The sequence below is a fragment of the Microtus pennsylvanicus genome, chromosome 3 (genome assembly GCF_037038515.1).
Source record: "Microtus pennsylvanicus isolate mMicPen1 chromosome 3, mMicPen1.hap1, whole genome shotgun sequence".
NCBI classification, from domain to species: Eukaryota; Metazoa; Chordata; class Mammalia; order Rodentia; family Cricetidae; genus Microtus; species Microtus pennsylvanicus.
The window spans coordinates 109,482,056-109,510,031 of record NC_134581.1 but is presented as its reverse complement, the minus strand read 5'-3'; the positions used below and the strand labels follow the sequence as shown (position 1 = coordinate 109,510,031).

Below are 27,976 nucleotides of genomic sequence, written 5' to 3'. Positions count from 1 at the left end.
GCCTTCAACCTTGTAGGCACATTCATTCCTTCACTGGCATTGGTGCCTACTTCTTCGGGATTCCAGCATATACAGAAAATGGGCTGAGACACAGGCCTCATGGACTGAGCAACTACTAGATTCTTGAACGTTCCATTCACAGCTAGCCATTGTTGGATTAGATGGACTACAAGCCTGTAAGTCATTCCAATAAAGTCCCTTAGAGTTATGTATAGTGTTGTGATGTGTGTGTGTATAAACACAAAACTATAGATATGTATATTTATGTGCATATATATAGTATAGTGTTTATATATAGTTCTGTGACTCTAGAGAAACCTGACTATTATATCTCTTGATGTAAAATTAGCAAGCAACACTTACCCCTTAATTACCCACCACCTCATCTCTAATCTACTCTCTCATCCCACAAAGCCCTTAAACATTAGAATGCAGTTAAGCATTGGCAGCTTACAGTAAGCCTTCACCCACTGGTCAATACTGCACACCTTTCAAATCTAATCTACAAGCAAGCAGAACATCACAATGCTCCTTTAATTAAGCTGGAAAGAGTCAAACAGAGGAGAGATCAAGTTCCCCACAAGCCTGGGAAATTACCTATGGCCCTCTTGGAAGGCGGCAGAGCACCATGGCTAAAGCCCCTGCTCTGCAACTCCCACATTCTTCAAGTGTGACTTCAAGAGAAACTTTACATCAAAAGCTCACTAGACAGTTAGAGACGCTACAGATAGCTGGTGCCTGCATTCTTAGCAGTCGTAGGTGAGAGATCAATCTGGAACAACCTGGATATGCTCCAGACGCTGCTTTATGATTTCCATAAATTCATGTGTATGAACCTGATGGAATAAAGTCACCAAACTATTAAAAATGATGACTTATAAAAACACATAAATATTTGCATAATCCTCTGCAAAGAGAACACCAATTATCTGCTTCATTTTATTAGCAACACACAGAAAAAAATGAAAGCTTCTTAAGTCATCTCCAAAAGACTGACTCCAGAGGTAAGCCCACATCAAATGCTCAGACTTACAAAAAGGGGCCTGACTTTTACCTGCACAGAGTTTTACTTTATAACTAAGTAAAAAATAACACGATTACTTGAGTATTATTTTTCTAAATAATGATGCTGATGTCTTACTATCTTAGCAATATAATTTAGGTTTTATCTGGCTGTGTTGGGAACCATGTATGTTTACAATGTAAATGTCAAGCAAGCAGAACAGCATCCGCTAAGCACACGGAAGACCTAGACTAGGGTCTCCAGTGTCCAACACTGGGACAAGCAACATGGTACTACAGTTCCAGATGACAGTGGCAGCTGAGCAGCCATGATCTTTCCCACCCTTCTCAAGGATGACAGAGGAAGGGAACATGTCTGATGCTCATGTAGCAAGCAGGGCTCTTCCCACTTCCTTCAGACTCCCCAGTAGGCACAAGTGGCACATTTTGTAACCCACAAATCCAGACAGCAGCCATATGTACACTCCCCTCTCAGAGAAGCTCACACTCCTAAGCATATAGCTCACTAAGTAAGCAGCAGCTTGCCTTGCATGCACTGAAGCCCTGGGTTTCATCCCAGTAACATACAAACTAGGTACACACATTCGCTTGGACTACCCAAAAGGTATAAACTGCAGGAAGACTGGAAATTTAAGTCACCTTTGCTACTTAGTAGTTGAGGGAAATCTGGGATACATGAGACTCGGTATCAAAAATTTTCCACAAATGAAAAATACTTCCGGCCTGAAACTTGTTGAATCATAATCTGTTAGAACATTAGTTCAACACATCATGACTAAATGTGGACTGTTTCCTTTTGAAACAAATCCTAGTGTTAGGAAAGAATTAACTATTAACTAGAGAAAAAAGAGTATCGCTTAAATCCTCTACTAGATATATTGAGTACACACCCAGGCTGTATTTGAAGGCCCACAAAGACTCTTATCTGTATTTTTCCAAAGAGCTGATCTGAGTTGGAATTAGTTAAGTAATTTCCCAATGAAGAAAGCCAGTCAATTTAGAAACAAATTTGTAATATTTTTACAGAAACCCAAAATCATACCTTCAGTTTTATTAAGGCCAGAGGCTATTGTAAGTGTTTATTATTTAGATATGTGTGATACCTGTGTGATTCCAATGAGATCACTACCTGTGGTCAAGCTCGTGGGCTACAGTACTCACCAATACTGATTTCGTCATCGGTTTCCGCATCTCCGATACATTCAAACTGGAAGTCTTGCAAAGACTGGGAGAACTTCTGGACAGCCATGGATAGATCTGCAGTGAGGAGAACCACCGTGAGGAAAAGAGCCACAGGAAATCCCGGGAAAGACAGTTTTAAAATAAGAGTTTGGCAAATTGAAGCAAAATTTGATAACTACGTGCTTTAAAGTCTGGAACTGCCCTACTTACAGGGCCTTTGACCCTTCAAGGAGAGAGTGGGGCCTGGATCAAGGAATGGCCATTTATGTGAAAACAGAAGGAATGTGGGGGTGGGGAGAGGCTGAATGGTGGTTAGGAAGAGCTCCCTGCACACTCTGAGAAAGTAGGATGGTGCTTTCCCCCATGGAGTACTGGCTTAGACGCCGAAGAGGAAAGATGACCCAAGAGGCTGTTCACAAAAAGACCAAGTAAACGCACTCCCATCCAGACTTCAATCCAAACAAGAATCGGAGTCTAACGTCAGAAAAGAAATTCTTTATTTCTGTGGTGAAAAATAAAGCACCATCCACGCCCCATCCCTACAAAAGTTGCAAATCCTTGGGAAGCAGCATCCTTGGATGCAGCCCAAGAGAATGATTTCTAGTTCTGAGCCTGGCTGCTGGATTGAAAATCAAGCCCCTCGACTTGCTTGCAAACATAGCATTGCACTACTTGCTAAACTCCTGTCTCTTGGATTCCTGCTATTTTCCACAAAAACAGAATAACAATGACTCATTTTCAGAATTAAATGAATTAATATCTGCAAAGGATTTATAACAGCAGTGGCAGGTCCTTAAACTCCACTCAAATGTGTCAAATGAAATTAAAAACAAACTTCACAGTACATCAGCAAAACGGTAATGTTCTCATCTCTCAGAGCCACGCTGACCTTTTACTGCCAAATCTCCACAGATGTTTACAGTAAGAAAATATATAGTATTTTTCTCAGATTAGATGACTTATGTATTCTATTTAATAGTATTCTTGCATGATTTATAAACCAATGTTAAACCGCTTATTTGACCCAATCTCTGGGACTGAGATGGTTCCCTCATCAAATTTATACTGAAGTCCTCCAGCTCTGTTCCCTTCCTTGCTGGCTCTCTATAGCCTGCTCTTAGCAAGGACTCTGCTAAGAGACAAAAAATTCCCAACCTCAGCACCTAGTCAGCTTCTTCAGCACACCCCCACACCCACTGACCTTTAATGTACAGTACCTTGCCTATCCTCTGCATAAATCTCCACATCATTTTTTGTCATGTTTTTTGCCCAACAAAAAGAGAGAATATGAACCATGTCATCCAGAGGATCTAGCCCAGATATAGGGGTCTAAAGGCAACCAGAGAACCCATTCCAGCTGGAGCCAAGGTAGTTACACTTAGAGGCAGGAGAGCAGAGGCTGCATTCATTTGTAGTGAGTGATGTCACTGACAGTCAACATGCTTAAGCACCGTGCACACTGCTTCCCTCCCTGCCTACCTGTGAGTTAAGCGTGGACTATCTTCCCATTAGCATCTGACTTGGAAGACATGACATTAGGCTTTCGTCGACAATAATAACTGTACCACCCATGAAGAGATAACACTAATGACACACTGAGACCTCATTTCATAAGAGGAGTACAAAGCATCAAGTAAATGTTAATTATAGCTTCTCTTTCACAACACAGACTTAGGGGGAGAGGCCTACCTGTATTTTAGAAGCATCACTGGATTTACTATAACGTTGTTAACTGTACAGGTAAGATGTTTGCATGGGAGCACATATAATCTGTCATCCAGTGTCAGAGACCATGCTTCCCAAATGTGTTTCTCTAGGATTATGTGCAAACAGAACTCCAAAGGGCCATCTTCCCAGATCTGTATCACTGTATTACTATGACATTGTTAACTGCAGAGGTAAGAAATTTCTATGGGAGCACATATAATTTGTCAGTCCACTGTTAGAAACCATGCTTCCTAAATAAAGCTTCTCCAGCATGAGGTGCGAACAGAACACCAAAAGGCCATCTTCCCAGATTTCACTCCACCCGTGAGGAGAGCAGACAGTATGCAGGAATGTGAACACAGGGACAGAAACAAAGAAAGGCCTGGTGGCGCAACCCTGTCACCCTAATCACTTGGCAGGTGGAGGCAGGAAGATCAGGGGTTCGAGATCGGCCTCAGCTATGAAGCAAGTTTCAGTCCAGTCTGGGACACATTAGACTCTGTCTCAAAAAAACAAACAAGAGAAGTCAGAACAGGGCAGAAGTATTGATGCTTCTGTACCAAGAGCACAGTCTAATGAAGGTAGGAACGATATAATTAACTGCATCAGAGCTGATGAATAAATTCTCTAGAACAGTTAACCCTATCGACTATATAAAACAGATGCAGAAGCTGGTACCTTCCAAAGCACTCACTCCAAATCAGCCATGAGAATTAGACAGCAGTGTTTCCATCTTACACTTGAAAAGCCAGAGTTACAGGAAGGGTGTTCATGGACCACCAAGGTGGCTCAGTGTGTAAAGAAGTTCACACATAGGAGGAGAGAGCCAAACTCTGAGCGCTGTCCTTTGATGTCCACACATGTGCTGTCGTGTGCATACACCTCGTCTTCAATTAAAAAGAAGTAAATAAATCAGGAAAGGGAAGGGAAGGGGGGGAGGGGACGGGAGGTGAGGGGAGGGGAGGAGAGGAGAGGAGAGGAGAGGAGGGGAGGGGAGGGGAGGGGAGGGGAGGAGAGGAGAGGAGAGGAGAGGAGAGGAGAGGAGAGGAGAGGAGAGGAGAGGAGAGGAGAGGCGAGGCGAGGCGAGGCAAGGCAAGGCAAGGCAAGGCAAGGCAAGGGAGGATGAGGCTGTTCCCGAGGTCACACAGGCTAACATCAGAGCTTGACCAGAACTGCAACGCAGGGAACCCAGCCAGCATTCCTAGCACCTGTCACACTACAGTCTCTGAACAGTGTGGTCACTCAGAAGGTACTGTCCATCCTCCTCAGGGAGAACTCCACAGGTGTCAGTAAGAACAGGAACTCGAGAAACGTAGCCAGAGACCAGCAAGGCTAATAAATTTCTGTGTCCAAAAACTTCTAAAGGATAGCTTCTGTGGACAAACCTAATCATGCCTATCAAAATCCACTGGCAGCAGAAATATTTCACCATCTTAAATAAACCATTTTCTGTCTTGTAGTTCTGTTATCTCATCCACTTAGAATATATACTTAGGGGCTGGAGAGATGGCTCAACAGTTAAGAACACTGCTCTTACAGCGGACCCCAGTTCAATTCCCAACACCCACATGGCAGCTCACAGCTGTCCGTAATTCTAGTTACAGGGGACCTGACACTTTCACACAGATATACATGAAGACAAAACACTAATGCATATAAAGTAAAAATAAATATAATTTTTAAAAAAACATAGACTTAGTTCATACTCTAGAGTCAGATTGTCCCTTCTTTGAGGCTCCTCCATGTCCTGCAAAATCTCACCCTGTCTCTTCCAGCTCAACACTTTCATCCTTTCTTCACTGACTTATGCACAGTGGCTCTTGTAATGCTTTCTCTATTTTACGTTTTATCTTAGGTATGTCTATACCTAACTCATCCAGCACATTTTAAACACTGTAATAAAGTTAGGAAATCCCATCACCCACGGGTCTACCAGCACCTGTTACAATGTCTTGTAAGGGTTTACTTGTTGGAAGCAGAAATTGATGGAAGTTGGGTAAAGAGCTCGAACTCTCAGAGACCTATATCCTTCTCTCCTTCCATGCTCTAGCAAGAAGCTCCCACTTTTTACTGTTGTGCACTGAATGAGAAATGCCATCTGCCAGGGATCTTGTATCTGAACCTGCCCCCATTGGTGGTGCTATTCATGGAGATTGTGGAAGTTTACAAGTTTATGTAGTGGGGCCTTGTGGGAGGAAGTGTGTCATTGGGGGTGGGCTCTGAGGTATAGAGCTCCTTGGGGACACATACATATTTGCTCCTCTTTCTTTTCTTATTTTTTTACCTTAGTCCATTTGTGATGACACATGCATGGGGAAAGATGGAAGGGAAGAAAAAGAGAAAAACAGAGGGGAGAGGGGGGGTGAGAAAAAAGAGAGGGAATCCAGTATAAAGAATCCACTGTAGGGGCTGGAGAGAGGGCTCAGCAGTTAAGAGCATTGTCTGCTCTTCCAAAGGTCCTGAGTTCAATTCCCAGCAACCACATGGTGGCTCACAACCATCTGTAATGAGGTCTTGTGCCCTCTTCTGGCCTGCAGGCATACACACAGACATAACATTGTATACATAATAAATAAATATTTTTTTTTAAAAAAAAGAATCCACTGTAGATAAATTGCTGAAATGTTCATGGTAGTGGAACAGCAGCCTTAATTTAACATAAGTCACCCTGTACACTACTGGACAGGCCACGTCATACCCTGCACATTTAGAACAGGCCACGCCAGGTGCCCAGCAAGCAAGCTTCAGTTTTAATCATCTCAGGGATGTTTTTAGTGTTCCCTCTGAAATCACAAGTGTCAGCCTGTTCTATGGAGAAAAGTCATAAGAAAAGCATGCTGGGTGTGGCACATTCCAAGGGAAACACAATGGGGACTTGTGGTTTCTATGGCTTTCACTTGAAAAAAGTCTCTACCTGCTTAGTCTGCAACTTTCTATTTCATGTACAAGTCAGAAAATAATGGTTGTTGCATAATTTAGAGAAATCTTCCTCAAGAGACCCCAGATGAAAACTGAGAGATTATTAGTCACTCAATAAATATGGTTTGAGCTGAAGTAAAACTGAGTCAAGGAATGGTCTCTCCCTGTAGGCTTTGAGATATGTTCCTGAGTGGCAGTGGGCAAGCCTGAGGGAGACACAGCACCAGAGACAGAAGTAGCAGGGACCATGTGGCCCTGACACTGTTCACAGTGCCCAGGAGATACAAGGAAGCGCAAGCTACTCAAGCCCACCAAACAAATCTGTCATATACTAGGTTGGGACAGAGGGACTTTCAGTACATCAAAGAAGGTAAACCCCAACAGCCATGTCTGAATGGCCTCACTCATTAAGAGATGAGCATTCCGGCTCTGCGTCACTACACCCATATCACATAGTATACATCCATTTTTCTCAAAGGTGACACAAGTCCAAACATCTGTTTCTAGCATGGATGGGACGTCCTGTTCTGTAAATGTTACAGAACAGGAAACTGACCCCTGAGTTAGGAAGATTCATTTCCTTGTGTCACAGATTGAGACAAGCAAGCATGAATGTCACTCTGGGGACTGACTGCTGTGTTTCTGTAAACAGGAACTTAGTTTCACTAAATTCCAGGTTTCTCTTGTAAAAAAAGGAAGATGCTGAATTTACACAATACTTCTGTGGATATTATATGAAATTGGCTAAGCACAGTCTCTAGTTCAGAACAAATACTCACTCCCAACAAACATTCACTATTAAATCCCTATTTATTATGATAGCAAATCCAGAATATGAAATATTTTCATTGTAAGCATAACACATTTAATCTGGTATTCAATTACTATCTTCAGGAGGGCTTCAGGAACAATAAACAGTGGAGCGGGCTGCTCAGGAAGACCAAACAGTCTGCAATCCCATGAATGATATGTGTTTGGGAAGCTATTCCAGAAGATTCCTGCCTAAAAATAACAACAGAAACCCAATACTTGCCCAGATTTTATCCACAATTCTATGGAACCACAAATTCCATAGGAATTAAAAATGAAAAACCCCAAAGATTTCACTATTGCTACAACCTAAGTTAAAAATGGATTGCTCAAAAGACAAAATAAACCACCCACCTCCTTCCCTGGGGAAAATACTTGAAGGAGTGAGTGAAGGTCTGTGGGAGACTGCAGTTCCCTCCGGTTCTCTTCTTGGTTTCATCACCATTCTGTTTCTATTAGAGACAGGATCTTATGTAGCCTATGCTGGACTCAGACTGAAGATGAAGTCAAGAAGGACCCTGAACTCGTGAGTGATGGGACTGTAGGTGTGCAACACCACACCAGGTTTGACGTGCTGGGTGTGGCACCCAGGACTTCCTGCATGCTTGACAAGCACGCTGACTGTAAGTGCATACCTAGGCCTCCACACTTGTGGCTGCTTTTCTCCGGAGTGCCTAACACATCTTTCTACTCAAGATCAAGACTCAAAAGGGATTATGTGTCACCTTTATTTAGTCACCCACCAGACTATTGTCAACTCTTACCATTTATTTCCTTTCTCCACCCAACCCTTCCTGCTATTATACACCAAAGGTATTTATTGTTGAAGCATGGCTTGGCTATTTGAGTTTCCCTGCAAAGCCTATACTAAACTGTTATCGTCTATGCTATAGAAGTGTGTCATCTTTCCTCTGTAGTTGTTTTGGTTTTTATTCCAGACAGTGACTCACTTTGTATCCCAGACTCCTTTTGTCCCATCCCCCTTTTATTGAAAATAGATTCCACCTCCCCCATGAGATGGAAGTTATACCAATGCTGCTTGGGTGCTGTTCTGGTTTTTAGAGGCAGGGTTTCTATGTAGTTTTGGAGCCTGTCCTGGTCTTGTAGATTAGGTTGGCCTTGAACTCACAGAGATCCGCCTGCCTCTGCCTCCCTAGTGCTGGGATTAAATGCATGCACCACCACTGCCTGGCTAAAAGAAAGAGTTTTTTTTTGACAGAAGTCAGACAGATAGTTTACCCACTAAGGTAAAATCTCAACATTGCCATAGGAGAGAGTGATCCTAAGAAATGATGGCTTCTGGGTAAAGGCAGCTGCCATCGATCACGACCAGAAACATGAGAGAATCGATTGCTTCATGAATGTGGCTCCTTGCCCCCAACACATACAGACACACAGAGACATACACACAGAGAGACATACACATGCACATAAATAAGTAAATGTAATTAAAGTTTCAATAAAATTAAAAATGATTATCAAATCTGAATGAGTGAACATTCAGGGGTTTTTCGTTGTTTTTTATTTTTTTTAAAAAAGATTAAACTATGACTGTAGAAATTTCTCAGCACTTAAGAACAGTTGCTCTTACTGAAGACCCAGGTTTGACTCCCACACCCTCCAGCTCCAGAGGTTCCAACGCCCTCCTCTGACCTTTACGGGCACTGCATAGCATATACACAGACATTGGGAAAAACACATACACATATAATAAAAATAAATAAAACCTCAAAAAAAGTTATGAGAGATTAAACTATCTCATAAACATCAACTATAGAAAAATCTAGAATTAGTTTTATGAGCCAAAATGGGAACAACTTATCTTAAAAATAAGAAGCCCATTGTGTTCTATATAAGTTAATTTTTCTTAAATCTGAGGTTTCCTGCAAAACATGTGACTCCATTTACCTGATTATATCCTTGTCTTCCTTCATTGTGTTTCTCTAACAGTCTTTAACAGCCAATTCTCTTGCCCATGAGAACACACTTATGGCTGATGTTCTTTTATTTCTCCCTCATAAAAGGGACCTCAAAGGCAGTAAGGGCTGCTCTCTAAAATCCTGCTTTACGGTGACAATGGCTGGGCTGTTCCATTCACCTCTAAAATACAGCCCGCTTCAGTAGGACAGTCCTGGACTTTGTCTTTCTCATCATACTTGGGTTCAACAGTCTCCTTTCCCTTTCAGTGTCTCACAGTTACAAACAAGTCTGGCACGCTTGTGCACACCTTTAATGTTAGCACACAGGAGGAAGGGGCAGGCAGACCTGTCAATTAAAGGCTGGCCAGGCCTACATAGAGACATCCTGTCTCCGAAAAAGAAAAAAGCACAGATCCAGTATGAGTGAGGACTTGGGACATCTGTCCTTGGCCCAACTGACACCATCACTGAGGGTCCCAAAACCAACTAATGTCCACAGAGCTAGCACTGCCCGCCCTTCACTTCTGATATTCTGCCCAGTGGGTAACAACCACATGTTGTTGGTTCCCAGCCACTTAGCCTCGAAAAAAAATCACACAAACTGTATTAATTACATCACAGCTTGGCCCATTAGCTCTAGCTTCTCATTGGCTAACTCTTACATCTTAATTTAACCCATCTCCATTAATCTGTGCATTGCTACAAGGTTGGAACCCACCAGCAAAGTTTCAGCACATCTATTTCTGGGGGCAGCTCCATGACTTCTCCCTCACTCTGCCTTCTTTCTCCCAGCATTCAGTTCCATCTTCCTCACCTACCTAAGTTCTGCCCTGCTGTAGGCTCAAAGGAGTTCTTTATTCATTAACCAATAAAAGCAACACATAGAAAGAAGAACCTCCCACACCAACCACCAGTTCATATTTCTCATGTTATGAAGAGAATGTTTTTAGGTGATACTGGGTATAAAACCCGGGCTATAGTATGTTATAATCCAGTGCTCTACTCCCAAGATGCAGCCCCAGTCGCTAAATTTAAACTCAGAGTTAGTTCCCATTAGAATTGCTTACAAATGCATGATCAATGGGAAACAAATTAACTTAAGACTTTAGTTAGTGGGGGAGATGATAAAAAAAAAACACTTTTCTTTATAAGTTGTGAGTATTTCATTAATTGTGGTGGTTTAAATACAAGTATAGGCTTTACCATTCTGTTTTTACATTTTTTAGGTTTGTTTTTTATTATGTGTATGCTTAGGGAAGGAGGCATCAGTACATGCAAATTCACACACCATGGCACATATGTGAAAGTCAGAAGACAACTTGCCAAAGAAAAGTGGTTGACGTCATTCATTATATATGGGTCTCAAACACAGAACTTCAGGCTTGGCAGCAAGCACCTTAACCCACTGAGACATTTTGTTAGTCTTTACTAATAACTTTAATGGGTTGTGCAATGGCCCGAGGCTACAGCTCAGTTGTCTAGTTTGCACAAAACCCTGGTTCTACTGGACATGGTGGCACGCACTTTTAATCCAAACATACTAGGCAGAAGCAAGCGGAGCTCTGAGTTCCAAGCCAGCCTGATACACATAGCATGGGACAGTGGAGGTCAGGGGACAACTTTCAGGAATTTATTCTTCCTTTCTACCATGTGTTCTTGGAATGTAACACAAGTTGTCAGACTTGGAAATTAGTGCCTCTGACCCGCTGATCCTCTCAGCCGCTCACATGTTTTTTTTACCCATCTCTCTCCTTTTTCCCCCCCTTGTACTGGGGATAAGACCCAGGCTTATTTCTTGTTTGTTTTTCTGACAGAGTCTCACTATGTAGCCTTGGATGGCCTGGAGCTCCACAAAAGCAAGTCAATGAACAGCAAAGAATAATAATAATAATTTTAAATTGTGTGGAAATACAAAAGATCTTCAAAAATGTAATATAAGGAAGGACTTTCTGGAAAAATCAGCTCAATGAAACACCTTTCATTTAGTAGGTTAACTTTAAGATTCTCACTGACACTTGAAGAAAATTTGGCTAACAGGAGAGGAACCCAACATGAGAAAACAATTCAACAAGAAATCCTATCATTCAAAGTTCCTCGTAGTTGAGAAACTGGTGGTTTGAAGTTTTGAAGTTCTGAAGTAAGTCAGATTTCAAAGGTAGGGAGAGCTAAACACTCCATCTGTTTGATAAGCCTGGGAATGTCATAGTGACCTCAGTCAGGCTATGTGCAGCCTAGTTAAACCCTGACATTCCAGGGGGGCATCCTTTGTCTCGAAAGTCTCTACCATTCCCAGCAACCAAGTAATTAGAAAGAACTCAGCTTCCTGCGTGCGGGAAGCTCCACAGACAGGCAGTTACTCAGTGGACACAGCTGGAATCCTGGTGTCTGCTGAGTAAGTCTTCCCTTTCCAGTCCCCCAGTCTCACACAGTTGCAATTGACAGAGATGACTTTTGGAGTGCTCAAAGGAACAGCTCGGGGTTTGGGGAATGGAGTGAGGTTTGCCATCACGTGGATTCGTAAGGGATTTCAGTGTTAAATAAAAGGACTTCCTTCTCAGCCACTCACAGAGTTATCACCCCCTACACAGATAACACAGAGCATAACTGCGTAAGGGGCAGAAGAGAAGGCTCAGCCTGTCTTCAGTTCCCATATAGTGCCTGGCAGCCACACATAATTCCAGTTCCCAGGAATCCACCCTCTCCTCTGACCTCCACCGGCACCAGACACACATGTGGTCACATATGAATGCAGGGGAAACAAGCAAATCTCAGAAAATCTGTTGCACAAATTCTAATGGACCTTAATAATAAAAACCCCTGGAGCCAGATAATGGGGTAAATGCTGAAAGATCAGAGACAAAGGAACAAGCCACAACCAACTCTTACCTGGCTAACTCCTCAGCTAAAAAAATGACTGAACTCCTGTCCCCTCCTGCCTTATATTCCTCTCTCAGCCCCGTCTCCACCTCCCTAGTGCTGGGATTAAAGTTATGAGCTACCACCACTTAGCTCTGATTTTCTTTTTTTTTTCTTTTTTGGTTTTTTGAGACAGGGTTTTTCTGTGGCTTTGGAGCCTGTCCTGGAGCTAGCTCTGTAGACCAGGCTGGTCTCGAACTCACAGAGATCCGCCTGCCTCTGCCTCCTGAGTGCTGGGATTAAAGGCGTGCGCCACCACCGCCCGGCTGATTTTCTTTTTGACTAATTCAATATTGTGTAGCCCAGAGTAGCCTTGAACTCACAGAGATCCATCTGCCTCCGTCTCCTGAGGATTAAAGGTATGCGCCACCACTGCCTATCCTCTATGGCTAACTAGTGTGGGTAGCTCTGCACTCTGATCTTCAGGCAAACTTTGTGTTAAAGCACAAACAAAATATCACAGCAAGAATCTTTTAAATATTACTTAATATGTGCATAATCTGTAGGGCAGTTTTTAGACTACTTGTTAATCTTGACTGTGTTTTATTATTTTGTGTGTATGTTTGTGTGTGTTTGCATGTGTCTGCATGTGTGAGAGTGCACATTTGCCACTGCACATGTATGGAGGTCAAAGAACAACGTGTGGAAGTTGGTTCCGCCGTCTTAAGTCCTGGGAATCAAACTCAGGTCATCAGGACTAGCAGCAAACACCTTTACCTGATGATGTTTCCTCTCACTAAACCTTGCTCCCTTGTTTCCTCTCACATAAAATGAAGAGAAAACCCATGTGGCTCATTTCCCTGTGTATTTCGATGAGATGGGTGCTAATAATAACAACTTGAGAAAAATCTCTTCATGTACATTTAAGGTAGTAAGGATACCTATAACTGGCCAGTTCACTAAAGGTGGAACATAGAACCTAAAATGTTATAAGGTAATTAAATTCCTCTGTCTTTATCAAATCACAGAACTAGGAAAGACATGGTGCTGACTCAATGGGTATGTACGAAAACCTTCCATTTTAAAATGTAGGTTGTTGCTGAGTTTTTTAAAACCTCCAAATAGTTCCAAAATTGCTTTAGTGTTTCAAAATGGAGGAGGATAGCAGAAAATGAAGTCTGTAAACATGTGGGATAATGAGTTTATTGAAAACAACCCACAGAACACACAGTGTAAGTGGAGAATAAGAACCTTTGTACCCTGACTTCCATAGCAGCCCAAGCTCCACCATTCAACAGTGTCCTTTCTTGTTTCTGTGGAAGAGCGAGGCATGGCGCCAACATACTTCCACATCTTGTCCAAGGCAGTGGCTTCTGTCTTCTCCTTTCAAACGCCATTCATTATAAAATATTTCCAAAGTTTAAGAGAACATTCATCATATTAGCATGTGAAAAAATTCCCTTTGCCATAACCGCATTGCCATATTTAGCCATGATATTACTGGAGACTTGAAACTTCCATTTGGTTCAAGAAGAATAAAATGAAACCAAATGCAGTGAGAGCCCAAACATGCTACTTCAGTGCTGTAAGCTCCTCACCCAGCATCTCGCTCCATTTAAGCTGTGCGTGACTTTGCATTTTTTCCTGCTTGATTAAGTGTACTTTATTATTAGTTGTGAGAGTGTTTTTCGTTTCAGAATTTTCTTTTTTTAAAACTAGTTTGTTTGCTTAGAATGGAGTCTTAATTGTTAACTTGACACAATCATGAACCACATAGAAAGTCTCAGTGATGGGCTGCCCAGATCTGGTTACCCTCATGGCATGCCTATAGGGGAGATCATCTAGATCAGGTTAGCATGGGGCATGTCTGTGAGGGATTATCTAGATCAGGTTAGCCTCTGGATTTGTCTGTGAGGGGATATCTAGTCCAGGTTAGCCTCAAAGAGTGTCTATGGGGGATCATCTAGATCAGGTTAGCCTCAGGCATGTCTGTTGGAGAATCTAGATTAGGCTAGCCTCTAGGCTTCTCTGTGAGGGGGTTATCTAGACCAGGTTAGCCTCAAAGAGTACCTGTGGGGGATTATCTAGATCAGGTTAGCCTCAAAGAGTGTCTTTGGCGGGATTATCTAAATTAGGTTAGCCTCTGGGAATGTCTGTGAAATGTTATCTAGATCAGGTTAGCCTTGGCACAGGTGTGTGAGGTGTCATCTTGATTATTTTAATTGAGCTGGGAAATTGCTCACCGTGAGTGGCACCATTCACCAGACAGGAGATTGTGGAATGAGCATCAGATCATTCATTTCCTCTGTGTCTTGACCATGACTGAGACTTCCCACATCAAGACCCTGCCACCTTGACTTCCCAGCAATGATGAACAGCAGCCTGGAACTACAACAGGGGGTCAAATAAACCCTTTCTCTTTTCGTTGCTATTGTTGGAGTGTTTACTAAAGCAGCAGGAAATAAAACTTAGGACAGAAACTTGCATCAGAAGTGGGATCACTGCTGTGCCATTCACGGGCTTCTGGAACTGTGCAGGAGGAATACAGAAGAGTGTGAAGCTCTGTGCTGGAAAAGTCCTGAAATGCTGTAAGCAGAGCTCAATGGCCAGACTGCGAAGGGTTCAAGGAAGGAGAAAAACACATACAGGAATCAAAGCCGGACTCACAAGGCTTCAGGGTAGAACAAAGGCTCTAGCAGGAAGTTGGATACGGACCATTAATGTCATATTCTAGGCAAGAATACAGCTGCATTTTACCTATAGCCTGAGAATTTTTGTGAAGAATAAATTTTAAAACAACAGACTAATTTCTCTGGCAAAGGGAATTTCAAACCACAATAAAATTTCAAAACAGCGTAAAACAGTATGCAGCCTAGTTTTAATGGTTATCCTTCCATGGTCTACAGGGGACTAAAGCAGCAAGAGGAGCAGAAACAAAGTCTGCAGTTGGGAGAGGAAAGGAACACTGGGAAGCTTGGGTTGCCAGGAAGGTAAATGCTGCAGAGGAGGCTGTGACTGTGGGAGAAGGATGCCATTAAAGAGGTGCCATGCCTCCACGGCAACAGTGGGGAAGACCCGCCCACCAGAAGCTCCAACATGTTTTAGGAGGCCATGATCACACATACAGCAGAGGTGGAATGCTGTAGTTTGAATTGAAGAGTTCGCTCATAGGCTCATGTATTTGAACAGTTGGCCCACAGTAGGTGGTGCTGCTTGAGGTTATAGAACCTTTAGGAGGTGGAGCTTTGCTGGAGGAAGTTCATCATTGGGATGGGGGCGGGACTTAGGACTTAATATCCTGGACCTGCTTCCCATTTTGTTTGCATTTGCAGCGGCTGGAGGACTGTGACAGGCCAGCCTCATGCTCCTCTGCCATGCGTTCCCCCGTGATGACTGTATCCCCCCTAGAACCAGAAGGCAAAGTAATCTTGGAGGGGCATTTTATCAGAGCAAAGGAAAAGTACTAAAACAGGGCTTATATAACTTGGGCTGGTCTTCAGTTTGCTTCATAGCTGAGTCTAGTCTTAAACTCCTGATTCTCCTGATGTCCTTCACACGTCTTGTCACTACATGTGTGACGCTAAGGTAGCCTTTTTTTTGTTTTTTGACAGTCTTATTCTGTCCCAGGATGGCCCTTAACTAGTGGAGTCTGATCTGCTGGAATCTGAAGCACTGAAGGAAATGTGCTAAGTCAATAGCAAATTTACTGTTTGGAACGGAAACAATTCAGCTGCAGCAGAGCTATCAGTGTGGTGTTTCCCTGGTGAGGGCTTTCAGCCCATCATGTGCTGGTGAGGGGTAAGCATGGACAGGAGGGCTTCATATACAAGCACATGTGTGTGTGTGTACTCACATATAAAGCAATATGTCAAAATATACATATATAATATAATTTTACAAAAGAATTTAAGGAAAGTACCAATCACTTTCATTTCAAAGGGAGCTCGTAGCAGGTGGCGGCCACACTTGGCCCAGGCGTGCAAACTGGACTCCTCAGAGCAAGGGGCATAAAAGCATCACCCTGCTCCTGTACTGTGTCCCTACAGGACGACCTGCTCTACATAACATGAATAACTGAGACTTCACCTGACTTCATTCTGAGGGTCACCTCTCTCTTGCAAAGCTTCAAAGAGAGTGTAGCAAGACCCTGGTGGCATGTCACAAGGGCAATCAGTTAACGTCAAAACTAAGGCCTGTGTTACTCAAACAATGAATAAGTTCTTGTCTCTCATCCAGGAGGAATTTGTCTGCTGGGGAATACACACATTATTGTCACCGACCAAATCAGCGTCACATTAACCTTTGACCAGTGACAAGGAAGCAGAAGGAGGTGTTTCAGAGCCCGGGCAGGGTAAGGAAGGGAAAGGCAGGCATTCCATCCCCCTTCTGTTTAGAACATCTGCCATCACCCTCCTAATTCCCCAAGAGGTCACAAAGATTCCTTCCAGTTTGCTTGTTTAAAAGCCCATGGAAACAACTGGAAAGACTGAGAAGCTCTGGCAGAAACAGACACCCTGTGGCTCCCCCTCCAAGCCTGAGCATGTCAGAACAGAACCCAGCCATCAGTCAGTGGCGAAGGCAGGTGATGCCTACTCTAAGGATTAGCGAAAGACAAAACAATGGTTTTCAGACTTAGAAAAAATACTTCCCACGCTAGGCTATTTTATTTCATCAAATTAATCTCTTTCATTTGGGGGCACTGTGGGAAACTGTCCTCCACAGAGAGTCTGTTTCATGGACAGTGTCTGGCTATGAGTGCTCCCTACTCGGCTCTCAATTGGCAAGTTAGGAACTGAGAACCCTAAGAAGATGCTGGACTGGGGAGCTAGGTGGTCAAGGAATGTCAGCCTCCAGGACAGGACCCTGAGAAGAGGAAGGGAATGTGCAAAGGTCAAAGGTCGTCACTGTGACAAACTCACAGAACAAGAAGCAGTACTGAGTTCATTTTTTTCTCACACTCAGTCTCTTCAACAGGCCTCTGCAGACTGCCTGTGGCCTTTCAGGAGACAGCATGTCAAACTAGGGCCCAACGTAGACTCACTCTGCCTTCTCTTTCATGTGTACTCTGCAAAGAGCCTTGACTGCCCATCAGATAATCGTGTCTTCTTCCAGGAGTAAGCCGCTGCACACACAACCCTCCCCTAACTTCTGTCTCCTTAGGATAAAAGATGAAGTGTAGCAAGTGCCTACCTAACATACGTTGTCTGTATATACACATCATACCCACACATGAACACAGGCATGTGGCTGTCAGAGATACATTTAAAACCATGCACCATTAGACGATCTAGCCACTGCATACTTACACAGTCCCATATGGTGAAGCCTGTCACTTCTGGTTACACAGACGTAACATCATATGAATGCACGCATTCAGTTGTTGACCAAACACTGTTACACCGTGCATGGGGGGGGGGGGGAGGTGCAATAATACAAGTATCAATGAAGATCCAAAACAGTAGCGTGTCTGCATCAATCTCTAGCAGTGGCTGAGCCTTCCCCAGAGCAGCAGAGGTGGAGCCTGGACCACAGCAAAGCTGTTCCTCCTTCATTTCAGAACCCATTATGCATCACACACTCCAGGGAGGCATTCCTCTCTCAGCCTTCTTCCGTCCCAGAACAGAGAGCTCCTGGCATTGCTGCCTTTCAAATGGGTCTGCATCCTGTTTCCACAAGTGACCGGCCTGTGCTGTCTGTGACAGATCACTTGGGCTCTTCCTCACAGTCTCAGCTTTCTGTCTAGGGAAGAAATGCTGTTTGGAAGACTAGGGGAATAAATTTATGAGTTTCCGGAGCGAATATATGTTCTCCTCTTCTACATCGAACAAAAACAGTCCAGGGCAAACTGTAAAAGGAAGGGGGAGGGGCTGCTACGGGTTAGTCAGCATAGCCAGGGGGTTGCTTTCAGTGTTGCTGTTCTTCGTCTGTTTCTCCGTGTCTTTGCTTTTTATTGAGACATGGTGTCAGCAGCCCAGGTTACCTAGTGCTCACTATGTAGCTAAGGATGACCTGAACCTCTCACAGCTCCTGCCTCTGCTTTCTGACTGTTGGGAGTACAGGCACACACCATGTCTGACTTTACAACAGTTAGGGGATCAAACCCAGGGCCTTGAGCACAATAAACAAGTTTTAGGGAGTCAATTGTTTAGGTCGACACTAAGAAACTGGAGTTCTGATAAAAAAAATAGTATGCCATCTCTAGACACATTTCCCACACAAACATTCTTACATATCCACTGCTCTAGGTAAGCTGGGGCTGAACTGTGTGCGGGTCGGGAGCTGTGGGCAGCTGTGTGCAGGGGTGGGGCATGAAAGGAATGAATGCAGCTATCAAGGCTGCTCTGAGTAAGGAGCCCTTGGAAGGACATGACAGTAAGGGGTCATGGGAAAAGAAATTCCACTCACCCCACTTCCTGGCAGAATTCACAGCGTACAGGCCTTCCGAAACTGATGTTTACCAAACGGTAATGGAAAGGGGCCTGCTGGATGGGGGAAGGGACAAGGCACACAGATACACCCAGCACACTGTTGCTACATTCCACTTTTCATTAAAAATTCTACAAATAGTTTGCAGTTTTAGCACACTTCATTTCACAAAACATTTAATCCCTGAGGCTTTGATAAATCCAGAGTGCTTCTTTTTCAGTTAATCACACAAATAAAATTTAATTAAGGGAAAAGACAGTGTTCAATGTATTCTTTTCAGAGTAATATGCAGTTTGAAATTACTTTCCAGTGTCATAAAAAGAAATCGCTTAGGATTGCAAGGGTTCAAACTAAGAGTTCTCCCGGTTAAAACAAATTTGCTGGGAAAAAAAAAAAGAGAGGTGGAAATACCCTGAATTTTTTAAAAATTGAAGAGTATTTTAATCAACAAAAGCCCCCTATTTTATAATTTCTTTGGAAAAAACAAGTCCAAAAATGTTAACCAATTAACAAACCTTGAATCTTACAACTAATACTGACAGCCTCTCTGTGTTAGTGGACTTTAATCTAGTTATGGGAACTCAAGGCCAGCACATGGGAAGTGAAGGTAGGAAGGCCAGGCGTTCAAAGCCAGCCTCAGCTCCATCGTGAGTTCAAGGCTTGCCTTACCTACCTAAGACCTTGGCTTAAATTCTTTTTAAATAAGTAAATACCAAACGTGTATTCTATGGGTATTTGTCTTAATCCTGGGAGTCTAAAATAGAATACACACTTTTCAAAAAGATCTCAAATGAGGGTTGGTCTCAAGAAACACCTCATCACTTCAGTTCTGGTACATGTATGCTTCACACTGTGGATTTATCAAAGGGGTGGGCCTCACTGCCCTGCCCCAGCTCGAATGTTCTTAAATTACACAGTCAGACAAAATGTGGAGCATCCACCTTGCCGCGGGATGCAACAGGCATCATTTTCCTCCTCCCTGTTTCTTAAACAAAGGGAAATCAAAACATTCAAAAGCATGAAATGTACTAATATTCTCCACACGCTTGCTTTATTTGTATAAAGCATTTCCTGCCATCACATAGTAATCATTGGTTCTTTATGACATTGTTTTCACTATATGGGAGGAAGATGTGGCCTTCCACACACACCACTCTGGTAGAACCACGAAGTTTCCTTACACAAAAGCAGTTCAGAGACCTGTTCTAGTCTGCTCTCTTTCTGCTGTGTTAACCCTAGGCTCAGAACACCCATCTAGGGGAAGAAAGGCCTTATTTTATCTTACATTTCCAAGTATCGGTCCATGGCTAAGGGAAGTCAAGACAGGAATCTGATGCAGAAACCAACGAGGAAGAAAACTTGCTGACTCTTGCTCAGCTGGCTTTCTAACCTGATGTGGGAGTGTCATATATCAATCTGTTGATTTCATTGGTTAAGCAATAAAGAAACTGCTTTGGCCCTCATAGGTTAAAACATAGGTGGGTGGAGTAAACAGGACAGAATGCTGGGAGAAAGAAGCTGAGTGAAGAAGTCGCCATGGTTCTCCCACTCCAGACAGATGCAGGTTAAGATCATTCCTGGTAAGCCAGCTTGTGGGCTACATACATTATTAGAAATGGGCTAGTCCAGATGCAAGAGTTAGCTGAGAAAAGGCTAGATATAATGGGCCAAGCGGTGTTTAAAAGAATACAGTTTCCGTGTAATTATTTCGGGTAAAGCTAGCCGTGGGGGCGGCCGGGTGCCGGGGATGCAGCCCGCCGCTCCTATTTCAACACTAACCCAATGCAGGGATGCCTAGGAATGGCGTTGCCCAAGGTGGGCTGTATCCTCCCCGCTCCACCATCAGAAGGACCAACCTCTCAAGCATGGTCATAAGGTTAAAGGTCCTTCATGTAACTCTAGGCTGTGTCAGGTTGATAGCTGAGGCTAACCAGGACAAGACTAATGAGCAATGACCCGATTAACCTGCAAAATGAGAAGGTATATGAATGTGTACTTTAAGTATTTAAACTAATATCATATCGTTTTGTGTACAGGTTTGAAGTTTCTTTTCTTTTGGACTTATTTATTTAACTCTATATGTGTGAATGTTTTGCCTGTGTGTATGTATGTGTATCGCATGCATGCCTAGTGCCTAAGGAGGTCAGAAGACCTTGAATACTCTGAAAATGGAGTTACAAATTATCAGGAACCACCATGTGGTAGCTGAGAACCCCGGCCCTCTGCAAGAGCATCGAGTGCTCTCAGTCACTGAGTCATCTACCCACCCCTTGGATACACATAAATAAAAAAAAGAAAGAAATACATTTATACATTTATTTAGTATATGTGTAACACATGTGGTGTGGTGTGGTGTGGTGGGTGTGTGTGTGTGTGTGTGTGTGTGTGTAGGTCAGAGAACAACTTCTGGAAGTGGGTTCTCGTCTTTCCCATGATACTTTTTTTTAATATTTATTTATTATGTATACAATATTCTGTCTGTATGGCTGAAGGCCAGAAGAGGGCGTCAGACCTCTTTACAGATGGTTGTGAACCACCACGTGGTTGCTGGGAATTGAACTCAGGACCTCTGGAAGAGCAAGCAATGCTCTTAACCACTGAGCCATCTCTCCAGCCCCCCATGGTACTTTTTAAGTCCTAAAAAAAGATGGATGGCCAGGTGGTGGTGGCGCACACCTTTAATCCCAGCACTAGGGACACAGAGGCAGGTGGATCTCTGTGAGTTTGAGGCCAGCCTGGTTTACAAAGCGAATACCAGGACAGGCTCCAAAGCTACTCAGAGAAACCTTGGACTTCCCACAGGGCAGGGAACCCTGATTGCTCTTTGGGCTGACGAGGGAGGGGGAGGGAAATGGGAGGCGGTGGCAGGGAAGAGACAGAAATCTTTAAGAAAGAAAGAAAGAAAAACAAAAAAAAGTTATCACCTTACCACCCCACGGTTGCAAACTCAACAGCTCCCAGCAGCAGCACCTAACTTGACAAACTCCTCTCCTTATCACAATGAGTGTGAGTCCTTCCCACATTTGAATGCCGGTCTATATTATTCCCCACCCTCTGCTTCCCTAAAGTTAGCAGCAGAGATGATGAGGGAGAACATATATAAACGGTTGCCTCTGAAGCATATCAGGATGGATCTAGCCCAGTCAGCAACCATCAGCTATGGAAACTACTGCGGTATCCTTACAACTAACACTGACCCTGAACACCGAGGGTGTGTGGGGCACTCTGGGCATAAAATAAAGTCTTTGGCACCTGGCAACTGCACACTGTGTGGAAAACATGATAAAGGTTCTGACATGATTCTTACTTTACAGTTTTCAACTGACGGAGAAAGAAATCGCCATGTGCCTTCTTTACCAGGAAGAAGGAAGAAGGGCATTCCTCTCCCAGCACGGAGCAACATGAGTCTGTGACGGGGGAAGGTGGGGCAGTAAGATGTTTCAATAAGCATTTCTCTTTCTGCTTTAAGTTTTAAAGAAAGTAGAGATTGTCTTGTCACAAATAATCAAGCTGTCCCTCTGGGCTGGGCAGTCCCAGGCCTGGTACAGATGTGGGTGAGGAGAGCAAATGTGAGCCAGGTCAGGATGGGTGGCGCTGCCAACACAGCTGTCTGTGTTGACAGGAAGATGCCACTGCGGCCACCAACACAAACCTGTGGGACTCCAGAGCTTGTGAAATGCAAGCTATGTTTAGAATTAAGATGCTATGATAACCTCATGTCATGATGACAGCACAGCCACCAATCGGTGGCGGCCTGTCCAAACTGCCTCAGCTACAGTCACACTGATCCATAAAACCCTCCAAATAAGCACCTTCATTTCATAGATACATTGGCTTTTCATCACTGTGACACTGTATCTGAGATAAGATGTAAATAGGGGACAAAGGGTTTGCTCTGGCTCACGGTTTCAAAGGTTTCAGCCCAAGTTAGGGATAGACAAATGATACAGATGCTTTGCTAGACTACCTGAGGCTTAGGGTTTGATATCCATTGATCTCCAACCTGTCTGTCTGTCTATCTATCTATCTGTCTGTCTGTCTGTCTATCTATCTATCATCTGTCTATCTATCTATCTATCTATCTATCATCTGTCTATCTATCTATCTATCTATCTATCTATCTATCTATCTATCTATCATCTATATATCTTTAAGATGGTTTCAGTCTCAGGTCACATGCCCATCCTGCTCATCCTGTTGAAGATGTCTTCACCTCAAGGAATTCAGCAAGCATGGGGGGGGGGGTTTACTCCCAATACTCCCTTCAAGGATCTGTCCCTAATAACTTCCTTCTGCTGCACCCCTCCTTCCAAAAGCCCCAACACCTTGCTGCTGATCAAGCCTTTAATATGTTGTACCTCTGGGAACAATCTAGATTCAAGCTTTACCAGGTGTGAAAACTAATCTAGCCCAAGAGGAGCCGCCTCCTTGGGTGCACAGGGATGGGACATCATCGTGCAACCACGTGGCAATTATCATTCAGAATAAGATCAGCTAGTGTTGTTTTGTTTCTGTGTAGCCCTAGTTATCCTGAAACTAGCTTTGTAGATCAGGCTGGCATCAAACTCACAGAGATAGATCTACTTCTGCCTCCCAAGAACTGGGATTAAAGGCTATGCCACCACCGCCTGGCTGTTTTGTTAGTCTTTAGTCTTCAGTGGATCCTGAGGGTCAGGTTGGAAAGTGTCACATTCAGTCAAGAAACTGAACTGAGTAGACCTGAAAACCAGCAAGCCCCTGTCACATGGAAGATCTTTAGTTTTGCCTTCAGTAAACTCTTCCACAAAACTCTGGCTGCTCATTTCAATTCTGTTTCTGTATTTGTTGTGGAAGCATCCTGGTTCTAAGGAACTCAAAGCAGCAAAAAGCAAATCCACCTCGGCCTTCGCTAGACATCCTATCTTAGCTTATAGAGTTGCTCCAACAGAATGCAGAGGCTGCCCTGGTAAAGGACCTGCATTTAGCTCCTGCCTGGGACTCCAGCGCCAGAGACTCCTTTACCCTTTCTTGGCCTCCATTGCTGCGCTCTCTCTCTCTCTCTCTCTCTCTCTCTCTCTCTCTCTCTCTCTGACACACACACATATCATACTCACACAACACACATACACATTAATAAAAATAAACCTCTTTTTTTTTTTTTGGTTTTTCGAGACAGGGTTTCTCTGTGGCTTTGGAGCCTGTCCTGGAACTAGCTCTGTAGACCAGGCTGGTCTCAAACTCACAGAGATCCACCTGCCTCTGCCTCCCGAGTGCTGGGATTAAAGGCATGCGCCACCATCGCCCAGCCATAAACCTCTTTTAATACTACAGAAAGAAAATCAGAAAAATTCAATGTGTCCTGATTTAATGTCAGTTTTGGTAATGTGACTAAAGTTCCTCATGAGTAGAGGGCAGTGACAAAGTGAGGAGACACATCAATTAAAATTTGCTCTCACACAAAGGCATTCTAAAGTCATCAGGGATAACTGCCACAGTAGGTAGGTAGGTAGGTAGGTAGGTAGGTAGGTAGATAGGTAGGTAGGTAGGTACATACATACATACATACATGCCTATAGTTATGTGTCATGGCTGGCATGTGCAATGTTCCCACAGACTCATGTGTCTGACATTTGGTTCCAGACAGTGGTAGCTGTGGAACCATTGGAGATGCAGCTGGAAGAAGAGGGCAAGCTACACGACCTGGTTCCAGACAGAGCTCTCTGCTTCCTGACCCATAGGGACGTAAAAAATCCACAGCACAGGCTCTCCACCCCAGGCCAAGCTACTAAGAGCCAGCAGCCTTCTCCATCATGGCAGACTGTGTCACCTTAAACCTGGAGCCAACACTATCCTCTCTGTCCTAAGGTTGCTTTAGGCAACCATTTTATCCTAGGAAGGAGAAAATTCTCAGGGCACCACTGGTGCAACAACTTTAATAAGAAAAGGGTAGAGGGACACCCCCCCACCAGCACAGGGACGGCTAAGGCAGTTGATTTCAAATACACCCTAATCCCACAGCAAAACAGAGTCCTGAACCTGCAAATCCTGTGGAGCTTCTGGGTGTTTGTGCTAAAAACAGAATTGTTAAGAAGTCCATAGCGGGAAGCAGATTCTAGATTTTTCTCCCCCTCCACACCTCCCTCCCTTCCTTCCTTCTTTCTTTTTTAAATGAAAACAAAGATTTTTTTCAATCAGTACATTCTGATCACAGTTTCTCTGACCTTCATCTCCTCCCAGTTCAGTTCATCCCCACCTCTTCATTCAACTCCATGCCTTTTTTCTCTCTCTCTTTAGAAAACAAATAGGAGGGAAAAGCATATGTGTGCACACACAGACACCACACACTTGTGCACACATAAAACTCACAAAAACACAAAATCATAAATGCTAATACATAAGCAAAAGATAAGTAATTTTAAAAAGAGCCCAAACAAAGTATTGCAAGACAAAACATTTCCCAGACCACTGACTTTGTTTAGTGTAGTCTATCTACTGCTGGACAGTAGGCCTCCTCTAAGTGTGGTTTGTAAACCCAATGAAACTCCATTGGAGAAAATGATTTTACCTTTTTGAGCAGTTATCAGTTGGATAGTAACTCATAACTCTACCAATCTGAGTTAGGGAAGGGTCCAATTCCCCTCTCGGTGCTGGGATCCGTCTGACATGGACCTGTGCAAGGACAGTCCATGCTGTCACAGCTTATGTGAGCTCGTATGTGCCTCAGTACTGCTACATCTGGAAGACACTGTTCCTTCAGTGTCTTCCCTGCCCACTGACTTTTACCATCTTTTCACCTCCTCTTGCCTATAGTTCCCTGAGCCCTGAGCAGAGGGGTTTGACGAAGACATCCCATTTAGAACTGAAGTGTTCCAAGATCTCTCATTCTCCATACATTTTCCAGCTGTGGATGTCTGTATTAGTTCCCACAGAAGCATCTCTGATGCTGGCTGAGTAAGACACTGCTCTATGAGTATAGAGGAATATCACTAGGAGCCATTATATTAGCATGTACCATTAGCACAGTGGCTCACAACCTTCCTAATGCAGTGACACTTTACTATGACTCCTCACGTTGCAGCTGATCCCAAATGATAAAATTATTGTTGTTTCTTCATAATTGCAATATTACTACTGTTATGAATCATAATGTAAATAGCTGATATGCAGGATATCCGATATATGACCCCCAAAGAGGCCATGACCCATGAGTTGAAATCTGCAGCATTAGGAGAACAGTAGCATTGTGTTTCCCCTGGTACATGACCTGTCTACTCTCAGGTTCTTGGCCCCCAAAGCAGTGTCAGGCATGGATTTCAGGTCATGGAGTGGGCCTTACAGCCAACCAGATACTTGGTTACTCCAACAACTTTTGTGCCACTATTGCATTGCATCAAATATCATGCAGACACATCACCATTGTAGACTGAGAGAGCTGTTGGTGGCTTCCATCACTGGCTCTCAGGACTGAACTCAGTTTTTCAGCCTACAGGGAGAGTAGGCTGAAGAATTTACCAGCTGAGCCATTTTACTAGCCCATGCTTTTTAAATTGAGTTTTATGTGTTATACATTTCTCATTACTGTGACCAAACAGCTGACAAGAAGAAATTTAAGGGAGAAAGGGTTTACTGGCTTCTGGTTTGGAGGAAGGCATGGCAGGAACCACTGTCTGCTGTGGCGGCAGGGGTGCGGGGCTGCTTGCTCACATCGTAGACCAAAAAGAAGAGATCAGCCGGGAGTAAAGCCCTACTGACTCTCTTCTTCCAGCCAAGGCCAAGCTCATAAAGGTGCTACAACCTCCCCAAAGAGCATCAGCAGTGGGAAGCCCAATGGTCGAGCACAGGAGCAGGAGGGGGGGGGCGGGGGATCTGACATCCAATCCACAAGTGTCAACTGTCAACAGAAGCAATGCAAGGCAATTCAAGGGTCCCAAGTTCTTGCACAACAGAACAGACTGCAAGGTTTGTTGCTGTAACTTTAAAAGGGGAACTTAGTCGGGGGTCAGTGTTGGAGTCTTGAGATAATCTGAGACCCCTGCCCCCCTCTGCCATGCCCACTCAAATCATTGTGAACCTGGCTTTTGTAATGATTTGATACGAATATTTAGATAATCTTATTACAATGTCTTGTTGTTTCCTAATTCTCACATACTCCCTTAAATGAAACTGCCGAAAACAACTAGTGTACTCAAGCTTCCAAACTCTAGGTTAGAGACCAGAGATTGAGGGCTGATCTTTTAAAATCAAGAGATGCAGCTTTGCCTGTGACCTTTCTTCCTCTTACTTACAATTGAGGTTAAAGATCAGAGTTAGATAATCACTACAGATGACAGTAAAACCTGTGGTCCAAGGACAAAGTTCCTTTAAAGAGGAGCAGCTCGGTCCCCAACCCCCATTTGCTTTTGCAGGAAGACGCTTTAGTGTGACGGAGTCTACAGAAGGCACTGCCAATAGCTAGTTTGAGTTTAAGTACATTTTAAAGTTCCTAAGAAAGGGAGGGGAGTGTTCAAGGTATAGCATATACATATATGTATAGTGCAAATTCTAATTGTTCTTAATAAAAACCTGGAGCTGTCAGATCTTAGGGGTGAAGGCTGAAGGATCAGAGAAGCAGAGCAGCAGTCACTAGAGAGACCTTTTACCTCTACCAGTGCCCAGACTGCAGGGTCGATCCTGTCCTCAGACTGCATCTGTCTCCACCAACCCTCAGACTGCACCCTCAGACTGTACCTGTCTCCACCAACCCTCAGACTGCACCCTCAGACTGCATCTGTCTCCACCAACCCTCAGACTGCATCTGTCTCCACCAACCCTCAGACTGCATCTGTCTCCACCAACCCTCAGACTGCATCTGTCTCCACCAACCCTCAGACTGCATCCGTCTCCACCAACCCTCAGACTGCACCCTCAGACTGCATCTGTCTCCACCAACCCTCAGACTGCATCCGTCTCCACCAACCCTCAGACTGCATCCGTCTCCATCAACCCTCAGACTGCATCCTCAGACTGCATCTGTCTCCACCAACCCTCAGACTGCATCCGTCTCCACCAACCCTCAGACCGCAATGAGCTCCAGTCTCCTCTCTCCTTAGATTCCTCTCTCCACCCAGCCACACCGCTCCTGGTTCCACCTCCCTAAGCTGGGATTAAAGGTGTGG

General features: G+C 43.9%; 1 protein-coding gene across 1 annotated transcript in view; it reads right to left on the bottom strand.

Moving 5' to 3' along the window:
• Arhgap42 (Rho GTPase activating protein 42) overlaps window positions 1-27,976 on the bottom strand; it is a 216,040-nt gene that overhangs the window by 163,069 nt on the left and 24,995 nt on the right. The window contains exon 2 of the mRNA XM_075966834.1: window positions 2,185-2,280. Within this exon, the coding sequence (XP_075822949.1) occupies window positions 2,185-2,280 (96 nt within the window). The remainder of the gene's footprint in view (window positions 1-2,184; window positions 2,281-27,976) is intronic.